This window comes from Tauraco erythrolophus, chromosome 10 (genome assembly GCF_009769465.1).
Source record: "Tauraco erythrolophus isolate bTauEry1 chromosome 10, bTauEry1.pri, whole genome shotgun sequence".
Classification (NCBI taxonomy): Eukaryota; Metazoa; Chordata; class Aves; order Musophagiformes; family Musophagidae; genus Tauraco; species Tauraco erythrolophus.
In genome coordinates this window covers 8,821,634-8,835,541 of record NC_141474.1, presented here as the reverse complement: position 1 = coordinate 8,835,541, position 13,908 = coordinate 8,821,634, and the positions used below count along the sequence as shown (strand labels likewise).

At 36.5% G+C, this 13,908-nt stretch overlaps 1 protein-coding gene across 2 annotated transcripts; it reads right to left on the bottom strand.

The window, feature by feature from the left end:
* Window positions 1-2,407: 2,407 nt before the first annotated feature.
* On the bottom strand, window positions 2,408-11,880 carry RGS18 (regulator of G protein signaling 18). 2 transcript variants are annotated; one of them, XM_009980662.2, is made up of 5 exons: window positions 11,521-11,880; window positions 10,746-10,847; window positions 7,188-7,252; window positions 5,957-6,123; window positions 2,408-3,508 (listed from the first exon to the last, which is right to left on the bottom strand). In XM_009980662.2, the coding sequence occupies exons 1-5, from the start codon at window positions 11,637-11,639 to the stop codon at window positions 3,254-3,256; spliced, it is 708 nt and encodes a 235-aa protein (XP_009978964.1). In that variant the 5' UTR covers window positions 11,640-11,880; the 3' UTR covers window positions 2,408-3,253. The 2 variants fall into 2 exon arrangements, with proteins under 2 accessions (XP_009978964.1, XP_009978965.1); XM_009980663.2 differs by having other exon boundaries at window positions 7,188-7,249.
* Between the last annotated feature and the right edge of the window lie 2,028 nt (window positions 11,881-13,908).

Here is a 13,908-nt window from a genome sequence, read left to right as displayed (position 1 = left end):
AATTTAAAGCATCTAATTAGACTGAAGTATTGAAACAAGAGACAAACCTTTGAGCTATATAAATCAGCAGATTATTTCCTTGGTACTTTGGGTCTGGAGACTTCACATATCTAAGGAATAAAGTGAAGTGCTTATATAGGGTAAATTATTGTGTCAGTAAGAGGAGTGTTTTGAGAGCTCTTACTGAATGGCACATACAAATCTAAAAAGCTGCTACATAAAATAATCCCCAATAAAAATGCTTCTCCGATAGGCTTTATGTGTTTATTGTTTGCACTAGTTCAGCTAACCAAGAGGATTTACAGAACTAAGGCTTTGATTCTGCCAAAACTAGAGAAGACTGACTATGTTCTCTGGACTACTCTAAGGTTTACACTACAAATAGATCTGTGCAGGGCTAGCCCTTAGTCTGATCAATCCTGTCTAACTCAATCCTGGAACAGTATCACAGACTTGTACTAAATCTACACTTAGTTCATCTTCCAGAATTACAGTAGAGCACTAGATAGTAGAGCGCTCATTTGCTCTCACCAAAAGGAGCCTCTTCTAGAAAAAACCCTTTGCCAGATAATTGTGTCATTTTAGTTTATCTTTGCGCCCTTTGCCTTCCTTTCTCTGGAATTATCTTGACTTTCTTCTTACAGTAGTTCCCATGGCATTTAGTCTGTTGTAAATTCAGCTACAGTTCGTAATTATCTTTGAAAAACATGCATGCATAAATAGCTACCAGGAACATCTTATTTGTTTGTTTTCATCATAAAACTCATCAGAGGGACTAGCAATGTCTGTACCACAGACTGAGGGTTTTGAGGAAGGCCTCCCCAGAGATAAGTAAAATTTTCCATGTGTCTGTGAAATGAAACAAAGGACGTCTGCTGACTTATCATTACAGACACTTTTGACTAACAGCTTTTTTTTGCTAAGAAGAAAAAGTCTTACTCAAGGTACTATATTTGTCATTTGTTTGGATTTTGGAACAGTATTAAATACACACCTTTTTTTCATTTATTTCATTCATGGCAAGAGTAAAGGTGTGGATTCTCAGCTGGTGTGAAGGAAAATAATCACACCAGGGGAGAATCTAGCTGCAAATGTGTAGGTCTTACGCCTGTGTTGCAACAGACCCACTGTTAATGCTCAAGTGAGTCTGTTCTTAAATTTGTTCTCCTTCTCTAACTAAGCAGGAACATGCGTATTTTAAATATCTGAGAACTCTGGCATCCAGGCATTGCCAGTAACACTAGAGATGCCCTCATCAGAAACAGGATTGTTTCTGGCAGAAATGATTCATGTTTAAGGGAGAGACCATGAAAGAGCAAGGGTAAATATTCTATTCGGAAAAATATTCTGACTTGAGCCACAAAATTGGGTTAGAAATTTGCCTTTTACTGCATTCACTTGTTCATGGGACACCTGTGACAATGACAACAGGAGTGGAAACAGTTCTTAAAAAAAAGGTGGCTGACAAGTTCCAAAGCTGCATTTCACATGGGTAAAGATGGCTGAAATGCAGTATCAACCCTGCAAATGTCGAAAGACATTTGATTTATTCCTGAATCACCGTGCCTAGGCTCTGACCACTTCTACACTTAGAAACAGTATGTGCTTAGAGTTCAGGGTTCAGGGAAAGGTAATGGAATTAAACTAGCAAGGATCATACCCCACTCATAGTTAAAAATGTGGTTCCTGTCTATTTTCCAGGTAAAGCTAAGACCTTGGAGGTGGTTCCCATGTCATGGTGGCTCAGCAGCAATCCCTGGTGAGTTCTGGTCTCTGTTCTTCCTTTAATGTAACACTTTTGATTGAAATGGCAAGGATTACAGCTAGTATTGAATTTTAAGTGAAGTGAAGCCTTCATGTTTTACTCGTTGATGTACTAGTGATAAAGTGAATCCTGACAACTTTTTTAAGTAGATCACTTCATATTTATTGAAAGTTAGTAAAGCAGACACAGGAACCCTCAGATCAAGCAGTTCATGTATACCCTGAATTAGTAACGAATATAAAGTCCCATCCTCAGGAACTGTACCTCTTCACTTCGACCACTTACTGAAAGGGGAAGAAAAGGGAGGAAGCTTAAATTCCATGCAAAGCAACTGAATATATAAGTCATAGTTACAACTAAACGCTGCAGTCACTTGCTAAACTGAACCAATGTTTAAGATTTTAAGAATTGTCCCATGCTTCAAGGTGTGTCTACATCAATTCTGAAAGAAAAGGACAGGATAACTGCGTATACTGACTATGAAAAGGATACACGTGACTTCAGTAATAAAGAAATAAAAAGGAAGATTTCTCTTTCCTCTTCTATAACCACAGAGAGTATATTAATGACCAGTAGAACTGAAGGTTATTCTCCTTAAGTCTGAGAGCTCTTAATTTTTGGATCCTTTTTCAAAACGAAAAGAATCTAGAACAAAGTTTAGTAACAAAGTTGGTATACTATGAATATTTACAAATAAAAGTAAAAATATTTTCTTTATATATGTACATACACATGATCTGATATTTAATGACACAGATTGTGTTAAAGAGCATTCTTAGACCTTTGTTACTGCTCATTTTGTTGAAAAAAATTAGAATACAAGTATTTGATGGCAAAGCTAATCTATACAGCATAACTTAAATATAGAGAACAGACACATGTAATAAGAAAACAGTACAAAATGCACCACAAAAAATTAAATAGGTATTCTTACGTTTCTTTTAAAATATATAATAGTTAAATTTTAATTATGCAGTGGCTGTAGTTAAAATCCATGCAACTTTACATTATACCTAATAATGTTCCCATGTGTTTTGCAGTATAAGAAAATACCACAAATACTCTGTGTTTAGTGTAGGAAATATTGCAGAAACATAAATACGTGTAAAGGCCAGCTATATAGATTCTAACTGTGACAAAACTCTGTGCTAAATAATAAAAGCCCAAGATACATGGTGGATATTATCCAATGACATTTTGTACAACATTTTTATGCAGGAAACTCAGATCTTTTTCCCTCCAAATATAATTATAGCTCTTGCTTGAGTTTAAAAAAAATACTGTATGAAAACTTTGCATGATATGTCTTGCCAGTATGTTGTCTAAATCTCTATAATAAATGAGATTAATCACCGGCTACAGAACTCTGACCTGATATAAATGCATGTAACTTTGCTTTCCACTCATTTGCACCTACTAAGGATTTGGATTTTAAAACACATATGAGTTGCTGCAGTAGCTAGAATTTATGAGGGTTGAGTTTCCCTGTTACCAAACATGAAAGTCTGGTCGTACACCCTGGAAATCATTGACAGTAAAAGACCGTGATCGTCTCCTAAGGGTAGGACGACCGGGATTTCTCCCCTTAACCAAATTTAAATATGGATCAGATCTTAGGAAGCGTGGGTAGCTGTCTTGCTCCATCAGCCTGTAGACTGTGTTTTGTGCAGCATCAAAGGTGGTGATGATGGGATGTTCAATGTTCTGACTTGTGACTTCTTTGGTGTGAAAGTCCAGATTCACCTGGAGAATGAGAAAAAGTGTATTTCTTTAATGTACATTCATGCATTTCCTGTTAGAATATCCATAGAGCGATACTGTACTTTGCTGAAAGTCTTTTCTGATAAGAGGACCTTGAATCCCTGATACAATGGGATAGTGATACCATAGGATTAGCTAGGATGTTCATGTTCAGCAATGGCTGTCAGAAAGCCTTCACAGATGTGTCATCGGTACAATGGAAAACTGGTAAAGTAGAAGATAAAGTTTGACTAAAAGTAAATTTCTAATAGAGATCTTAGTACAGTTGCAGCTGACTGGCTTTGCAACACCACAGTAATAAAGAACTCCCTCCATTCTCATTTAGGATTCATGTAGAACTTTGTCTCATTAGAATATGTTACTGAATATTTAAAATTTCTGGTTTCTGTGTAGAGTTTTGCTAGTAGGAAGGTGAGAAAACTCCAATAATTAAAATATAAAAATTATTGTAATGGGTTTCTGGAGAGTTTAGATGGGACAAGCATATCAAAATGATAATTTATTCCCTGTACTGTTGCATTCATCCTGGGAAGATTTAATTAGTATGAGAATTTTATCAAAGTGTCAGGTGCTGATTTAAGCATGCTATTTTGAAAAATAAAATAGAAAATATAAAAACAGTTGTTGATCCAGCCAAAAAGTGACTTCTATAATATACTTTTTTTTCCTCACTGAGATACACCTGTCATTTCCTTAAAGCTAGTTAAAACAAATAGTTTAGATCTAAGAACTGAAGAGCAATTAATGGTGACGAAATGGTTCCCTCATCAACCTAAGATTTTATGATCTTATCGAACTGTATGCTTAGAAAATTGTGTGTAAAAGAGCTCCACTGGACAAGAAGTTAGTCAGAGAGAAGATGTAAGTTCCAGAGCTGCATGGTCTGAAACGAGATGCTGTTGGCTCATCTCAGCTGCTCAGCCGAACCCAAGGAAGGAAGTCTCACCAAAGCCAATAGCTGAAGGTGAACAGCACCCACACTATGAACACCAAACCAGAAGTATGAGAAATAAAGAAATCATTACATTACTGTTTGTCAAAGCACAACTTCCATACCCTGTCGCCTCCCTAGGTTTCCTCCTGCTCATCTTTTCGCTTGTGTCGGTCTCATAAGCGTTGCCAGTATCAGCACTTGATGCCCTACCACAACTGCTCATAGATTGATCAATTGGCAATGACAGGTTCTACATCAAACAACTCAAGAGGTTGCTTTTTATTTAAGGTCTACCCCAAAGACATGCAGCAGGGAAAGAAAAAGAGACATAAGTCTTTGAAAGTGGAAATTTCCTTGGAATAGTAGATCTGAATTTTCAGTATAATCAGTGGGAATGACAGGTGGAAATTGCACTGTTCTGCAACCTTTCTCTGAAAATGACAATTCCACATTTTTCACCCTTGTTACAGGGAAGTAACAGTTAGTGTTTAACTTTCGCTATTCTGACAGATAAAAAAAAGAAAAGAATATAGGGGAAAAGGAGCATTGGCAAGTGATGTATTTAATCTGCTTAAACTTGATAGAATTACAGGAAATTTTAAGTCCAAAAGACCTACTGAAGATGCTGATTGTGATTTCACTAAGAGTTCGTCACCTTCCAGCCTGTTTATCTGCTTCCTAGAGCAGGCAAAAAATATTCCTTTTGCTCATTTATGAATCCTTTATAACATGCTTCAATAACATGAAGAAGTTGCAAATAGAAAAACTTTTTGCACTATTAGTGTAATACAAAAATGCCTTAGTGTTGGTGAGGATTGACATGTCAACATATTCTTGAATATGTGCTGTCATTAACACACTAAGAATATGTAATTAGAGCTGGGGGAAGGGGTCAATCAAGAAAAGTCCATGCTTGAAACATAATTATTATTTTAAAGGATATGTTTAATTTAATAGTTTTTCCTAGTCTCTTTTAGTCTTTTGACTTATTTAAAATAAAAGCTTCTGAATGTCAGTTATGTAATATTTTAATAGATAATTACTGATTCAAGAGAAAGGGAGAATAAATCTGTTGTTCTACAGGTAGCTTTAAACAAAGGTATAATACTTTTTCACAAATGCTAGCTGATACGTCTCATTGGAGCTTTAACATCACTATTTTTTCTTAAATATACCCTGCATATGTTTATATATATCCCCTTGCTTTGCAGACCACTAGGAATCTCTGATTCCTATGATAAAATATTTAAACTCATGCTCTATACTTTTAACATGGAGAGGATATTGAAAGGAGTATGGAGGACAGTGAGAATAATTTCTGCAGTTGCTTCCAGATTTCCTTCCAAAGCTTTGACATTTAAGATACAGCCTTCTTACGTCAGTGACTACATGATTAACTATTGCCCCTGCTTCTGGGCATGCAATTCTCAAAAGCTGATTTCATCAGATGCAGTGGTGTCAAATACCATGTACAATGAAGAACATTTTTACTGTACCTCCTTCGGAGCATCTTTCTGTATGAATGTTTCGTAAATGGTCTTTGCTTTTGGCAAAAGTTCATGTGCAGTTTTACTTTTCTTGTAATCCTCACAAGCTATCCAGAACTCAATGTTCTCCTCACTGAACTCAGTTTTCAGAAACTTCGTAAAGGCATCCAATCCAGCTACAGGAGGGAATGTTGAATTGCATTAAAATAAAATATATCCTTCTCAGACAGTTACTCTTTTCACACAGTCTGTGCAAGGTAACAAACCAGGTTGTGTTCCCTTTGAATTACATCACATTATAGATGATAATTAAAAAACACATAAAGGTTTTAAAATAAGTGCCATTCTTTCATTATGATTCTGAGTGCTTTAACTCTCATTGAAGAATTCTCAGCATCTGTAAAAATCCGCTACCAAGATCTTGTGAATTTAAAAATAGAATCAATTAAAACATGTGGATATATGTGGAAGTGACAGACTTTAATCCAGCTGAATATCAATTTAGGTTAACCAAAACAGTATCTGAATCTTTGCTCATAAGCAGACTGTTCTCTAGTAACAATTTAAAATTAATTACTTTTAGCACCTTTACAATTTGCTTTATCCTATTGTTATTATGCTGAAAATATTTTCTTTGCCAAGCATGCTTAATCTGTGGAAGTAATGCAATTTTATTGATGTTAACTGCTTAAGGAACAGATCTGAAAATCACATAGTGACCAGCACTGTAGCTGGATCATACATGTGTCCCTCCGATTTGGAAAGAGGGACATAGGTGCATTTGATAACTACATAAGCAATAGGCCCTTTCAATAATGGCCAGCTTTGACCCTATCACTGTTATAGAAACAAACTGCATCAGAAGTAAAAAAGTCTTTTCTTAAGTACATTGAACATGTTTCCATTTTTAAGGTTTGGTCTTGCAGCCAGGAATATTTGAGCAATATTCAAATGAGATTCTACTGTGTATTCAAGGAACTCTTTGTTGCCTGTTATATTACGTTGTTCAATAAAATACGAAACTTAAAAGTTGTTTTCAACTATTTTCAGTAGTTGACAGCGTGCTACAGCCTAAGCACATAAGGAGAACAGAAACACACACTGCTATAAATGACTCATCATACCTAGTTTAGGTAACTGCCAGGTCTATTTAAGTGCACAACTGGATTTTGTAATTTTCCATCATTTTCCATCAATTTTCCATCATAACAGTCTGCATGGAGAGGAAAAAACTACTAACCTTTCTCAGAAAGCAGTTTGTCAAAAGATTCTCCCCATTTCACTGCTTCTTCAGGAGACACACTGCTTAAGAAACAGAAGGTAGTTTTGAAGAATTGTGCATGTTGCATATTTATGAAGCTGTTGTCACCTACGTTATCTGTTACCATTATTGCTCAGGACTGCTGCACAAAGCCTTTGATTAGCTCACATTACTAAAGGAGCTCATTCTCTTAGGGGCTGCAGAAACATTTGGTTTAATTTTTTTCTGACATTTTTCCTGCAGAGTTGTACTTTTCCCCGTTTAAAAAAACATCACAGCAGAGATTTTTTTCTTTGGTGTTTGTGTTGTGCTACTAATCTTTAAGGGAACTGAGATCATGCAGTATGGTAAAACTCATAAGGGAACCAGGTCAGCCACCTATTTAAGCTTAAAAAATAGTCTTGCAGAGATGTGGTTTTAAATGCACTCAGTCTAAGGCTGTGTTACCACAGTGTATTTTTAATGAAATACAGGAAATTCTGTAGACTGAAAATGAAGTTGTAGCAATATGGCTTAGGTGACAGTCTTATAGGGTAATAGCACATGCAGCCTGGTTTGTTTACCACAAACATATTTCAAATGTCATGTTATTCCGAGATACTGCTCCATGTATAAAACTCCACGTATTCTTCATCAAATATGTCAAGTTGCATGCATTTTATTTTGATTTCAAATATTCTGCCCTAGAGAACAATACAGAAAGGAAAAAAGAACACCCTGCTTCATGTAAATACGATTTTGGAGAAACCCTTTTTTGGTTGTGTATATATTAAACCCTCAACGCACACCTGGACAGTGCTTTGATTTTTAGTAGACCGGAACTGGAGTAAGCCCAGAGATGAACTGTATCATGGTAGGACTAGGACTTAAGTTCCAAGCCTGAAGGTGAAGTCAATTTTTATCAGGTGATTTATGAATATTAATATTTAGAACCATTTTCATGTGAGGGCGAAGTACAGCATGCTGAAAGTATCAATAAGCAACTTGTCCAGGGTTAGTTGGTTAGAATGACTTCTTATGGACTCAACACTTCTTCAGATGATTCCCCTTTCCTTGCGAAGCCTTGCCATTTTGTTGCCCCATTCACATAGTTTGGGTTCCCTTGGCAAAATCTGTAGGCACATGAAGTTTAGTGAAAGGAAATTCCAATCACTATGGAAAGGAATTTAAGCCAGAAATTATCTTCATTTTGCACAAAAGAAAGATTTTTATATTTTTTAATAGATGTCATGTGTCCTAGCTGAAGTCATTCTTTTAACTAGGGAGAGACAACAGTTCTTGAGAGGTACAAATGCTGGAGAACTGAAATTCAAGAAATGAACATAGGCCAGTAAAGTAGGAGGATTCTGCGGGCAGGGAGAATGAGACCTCACTCCCTTACAGAATGTTTTAGTTATGAGAAGTACAAAAAGCGCAGTTCTCTGAACTGTGTGGACTTGTAAGTCTGGGAACGGTGCGTTCCTATAGCTACAGAAATTAATTTTGTCCTAGTGAAAGATAAACCTTGATAGCTTCAGACAACATACGCAGTCCACAACTGCACAGAATGCCAGAGAGGTTCTTTGCTGGGTTTGGAAACTCCTAGTGTGAATTTCTGATTTTCTTTCAGAAACTGTGTCAACCCAGTAGCCTCACAGATCCCTAAAACTTGAGTGCAGCAATGAGCTGCTGCAATAATAGACAGAAACCAAGATTTGTTCAGCTTTGCTCCTTTCTAAAGGTGAGAAGAAACTAGTTAACAGGCCATAGGCATTTCCCCTATCATCACACTGTCCATCGGCATTGTTTGATTAAATTCTGTTTCAACTTATGTTAGCATGTCTGTAAAGAATAGAAACCATAAAAACTAAATAGATCACTTAAATAGTTTAGGATTTATTATTATCTCACTTTATGATTTGAAAAAGGGTAATTTCCTTTTTTATTTTTCCATTTTCTTTCTCACTGAAAATAATCTACATCTCTCTATATATAATCTATATATGGAGAACGATCAGCAAAAACCTACCAGTTTCTTTTCTAAGCAATAAGAACAGCAGAATCCCTGTTAGTCAAGCACCTGGCTGAGAGTAACATGGTAAAAGGCAGGTGGCTGAGAGAGGAAGTGATGGTCTGGTAGAAGAGGGAAATTCTTCAGAGGATTATTCATTGCTATTGTATCTGCCTCTGAAAGTGCCTTTTCACAGAAGACAAGAATGCACTGATGGCTGTGAACTTTGTATGAAATACACAAGGGTGATCAGCCACCCAATACGGTGACATGGAGGCTGTGCCTTCTCTTTTTAGATACAGTCTTAGCATAGTTTCACGTGTCTGGAACCAAGACACAGAAAAAGGGTGTTCTCAGCACTGTTTTGCCTTTTGTTCATCATTGCAAGGTCTTGTATTTCTGAGTGAACTGTAAAACCATTGAATTAAGACTACTGCCAGCAGTAAAACAAGAAAGGAAAAAAGAAATTCATGAAACCCCACCATGAGTGTGGAGTGGAAAGTCTTTCAGATCACGAGTACATCATCCTGTCCTTTGAATAGGCATGATATTTGGACATGGGAACAACAAACATTGCCTAATTATCCAGATGCATAGATGCAAGTGTTTAGATATCCATTTCTCTGCCACTTTTTCATGGGTTCTAGAAGCAGAGTTTGGACCTTTATGCAATTTCTGCCATGTGTTCATGATTAGTAAGGGCTTATAGAAGCTGTTCTGGTCAAAGCCAGCATCTTGGTCCCAAAGATAGTAACTGCTTGAAAAAGGTTCATTAAACTTAACAAGACAAAAGAGCACAGGAAGCACCGAAGTGTTCCGAAGTGATCTGTGATGACAAGAAAGGGGCAGCAAATTTTTTAGGCCATGGAGTTGCAGTACTTTATGCATTCCTTCTTTTCAGTCAAGACCTACAAATGCTATTCTTAATATATCAATGAGATCTTGGTACCCCACTGAAGTCAGGAACCAAGCTCTTATTGAAGCCAACAAAACCAAGATTTCACCCTGCATCTTTATGAGAAATGGTATAACAGAGACAATGTCACAACAGTGTTTGAACTCAGTATCTAGATTTTGGAGATAACAGTATTCAAACAATTGCTGCAATTTTTGAGGAACTATGCTTTCAGTATCTGACATACATCTGGCATTCGTACATGGCATAATTCTTTGGAAAACCTGCTTTCTGAGGAGCTACATGATTTCCCCGTAAGCAGTGATTTATCAGCAACGTTTCTGAGTTGATGCTTGCTCAGCGTAGTCAGTGAACTAATAAAAATGCTGATGGCATGGGTAAAGGTTTAAATATATCTGCAAGTGTATGGGGACCAGTCTACACTTCATGGTGCGTTACCTTGATGCATACCAGGTAATTCTACAGTGTTTGTAGGCTTGGGTTAGATTGTGAACTTTTAAATGAAATAGATCTTGAAAGCATTATTCTCTGCCAAGTCTGAATGCACATGCATAAATGCAGGAAATGTTCTGAGTCACACAGGCACTTCCTGAAAGGAATCACCACCGACTCAGTCTCTTTTAATGCTTACCTGGCTGCTTTTGTCAAGTTTCCAGGTTTACCAAGATGATCACCTTCATGGAATTCAGATTTCTGCAGGAGAAGGCTCAGCCTATTTCTCTTCTGTTTAGCTCTACAACAGAATTAGAGTAGCTTTTCAAGCAATCTCACTGTCAGTTGGCGGTTTTTCTTTTTTCTCAAACATTTCCTTTGAATAATATCTCTGCTTCTGCATCATAAATGCCCTTGCGTGCACTTATAGTAATGCTGATGTTACTTCTACATATATTATTCATGTTAACGACTTTTTCTTTATAGCTTAGCACAAATTTACATATGAAGTACTGACAGAACTGGAAACCTTTTCATTTTCAGTATCTTTTTCATTTATTTTAAAGATGGGGGGGTGAAATTTCACATTAGAGAACATAAACAGTTGGCTCAGCATCTTCTGCTTTTAATGTTTCGCAAAGAAAAAGGAAGTATTGCTTCCTGTCATTTGAAATTTTTAAAAAGAAACTTTTCCAGATTGTATTCAGGCTTTAAAGAAGCATTTTTCAGAACTTCTTGAAACCTCCCTTTCCTGTTTTCTTAGTTTATTATTTGATTTTTGTTCTTAAAAAATATTTCCGTGATGAATTAATTATTTTATATATACAATTCCTAGGCTTGCAGTTCATGAGTTTTCATATATATCCGTTAAAAATAAAATGATCTGTGCCCTAAATTCACACCCACAAGCTATGTTACAAGATTTCTTTATATAAACAGAACACTCAGAGTGTCAACTTGACCTTAAAACTTACCCAGGTTTGCTTGCCTTATGTGGCTCTTCTTTAATTGTTGATTTCACGAGTTTGTAATAGGATTTATCCTTTGAAGCAGAATTGTTTAGATGGGGGAACAAAAGAAGTGGGTTCTCCATCTTGCTCTAAAAAAGCTTCGCGGTTTCAGAAAATGTTTCTTTTGCTTCCTTACAGCAGTTGCATCTGGTGTAACTGATGTGCTCAGGAGGGCTCTCACATGCTGTGTCGGGCTGGGCTGTCCCCAGTTTCCAGAGCAGGTAGTGGGAAGGAGGTTCTCCACCTTCACTGCCGCTGCAGCTGCACATACACAGGACTTTAAGCAGAGTTCTGGTTTTACAGTCGTCATTTAGGGAAGTGAGATTGCAACTTTGCAAAATGGCCGTTGATGATCCAAACACAGCTATCGGCAGAGAGCAACTCCCGGGTTTGTGCTTGTGGAACGTGGTATTTTACTAGATTTAGGGTTGACACCATCATTTTCCCCCAAATGCCTGTGGGAAGTGTACATAGCTTCTCTAAAATTAACTTTAATGACAATAATTTTGCATAAAGTAACACATAACATTGTCTTAAACTCTTAGAGGAACTTCTAACTGACCTTTAACTGCCCTCTACAGCCTCAGATGTCATATGCTGGACACAGAACCAGTTGTCTCTACAGTATGTTAACTTGAAATTTGAGGTTTCCCCAGAGTCTCCTGTATGAGCTAGATGAAGCTGTGGTTGTTCAGTATTTTGTAAGTAGAGATTTTAATTTTTGCACCATTTTTCGGAAATGATGAGCATCTACTTCTAATTTCAAGTTAGTCTACTTAAAGCTCCTCCTTTATCTTTTATGTCTGTGGCTTTACTTTCATTTACAATCTCCCAACCAGGATAAAAAGTCTTTAGTTCAGCACAAACATTTGTGATTTTTTTTTTTTAATTTTGACAGTAAATAAACAAAAATTTCTCATTTTAGTTTACACAACATAAAAATGTATTTTTTTTTTAGGGTGATCAGCACAGATTACCTCTTCACGTACAAGCATGATGTCAACTAAGTTTCTTGTTCTTAAGTACAATTTGTGCTGCAGGTGTCACAGGAACAATACATCTATCAAAGAAATCTCTTCAGTGTTAGCTGAATGAGAGCCTGGAAAAGATTAAAATTATGCAGTAGTTGATTAAGAATTAAATAGCCCTCCTTTTTTTAATGCCAGTGCCTCCTTTTGATTATTCAGATAAGACACCAAACTCTGAGGAGAAGGCATGACCTCATCACCTTCCCACAATTCTGTCCAGTTCTGTGCAATTACTGCAACACAGGTACGTTCTGTTGAGAGCTCCACCATGGCCTTTTCTCTGTGGCTCGTTGTGCTGAGGAGGATGGGAGGAATTAATATTCAAAAGAACTGAAAAAAAACCTCTGCTGGGACTTCAAATTCCTGAAATGTAACAAATAAGATTTTATCTATTGTGATTTCTTTTTACAGAGAGAAAAAATGAAAGAAAACTCATGGATATACATGTGATATGAATTTATAAATCAGACTGAATGGGAAATATTCAGTGCAAAACTGCCTTTTGTGACCCAAAAGATCTATAAGAAGCAGGGTTATTGTTTTAAACTGCGTTTTCAGTTTCAGAGTAGGTTTACATATCACATCCTACTTATTTTAAAGTGGCTTTAACCATAGCTGTCATTAGTAATATATTCTATCTTTTACCAATAAGTAAATAAATAAAGAATGCATGATTTTATTTCCCTTTTCTGCAACAATGGTAGTCAATTTTTCATCTTTTATGTGTATATAATACTGCCTGTGTTCATTTGCCATAATTTTATTACCTACTGATTTCAGTTCCTGAAAAATATTGTTAACTGTAGACTCAATAGTTCATATAAGCTGATTTAAGAAAGATTTATAGCATTAAACATAACTCAGAAGTGAAGTATGGTGGCCTTGCCACTGTACCATGTAACTTATAGATGGAAATGGCCCGTTATGTCATCTCTTTCAGCACCCACCAATAACAGGCTCTTCCCAGCGTGTGTCTGAATGGCTTGTCTGACCCACTCTTAAATGACTCTAAAGCAATGGGTGTTATGTCTTAGCTGCTTGAAATATTAATGTACTGAACTGTGACAATAGTATCAGTCCCAAACGCAGCAATCCACTGTGCATCTCCCGAGAATTCATTTGGAATTTTTTTTTTTTCTGGGGATAGAGAAGGAAGGGAATAGTTACAAATGATCTTTTTTTCTTCCTTCTTTTTTTTTTTTTTTTCCATTAATAGAAAGCTAATATGAAATTCAGGCCCTGAAATAGCCAAATTGCATCAAAGTCAGTCTGTGTTTTGTCAGCGATGGTGCTGGTGCTAATAAGTGTTTCTGTTTTGCACTGC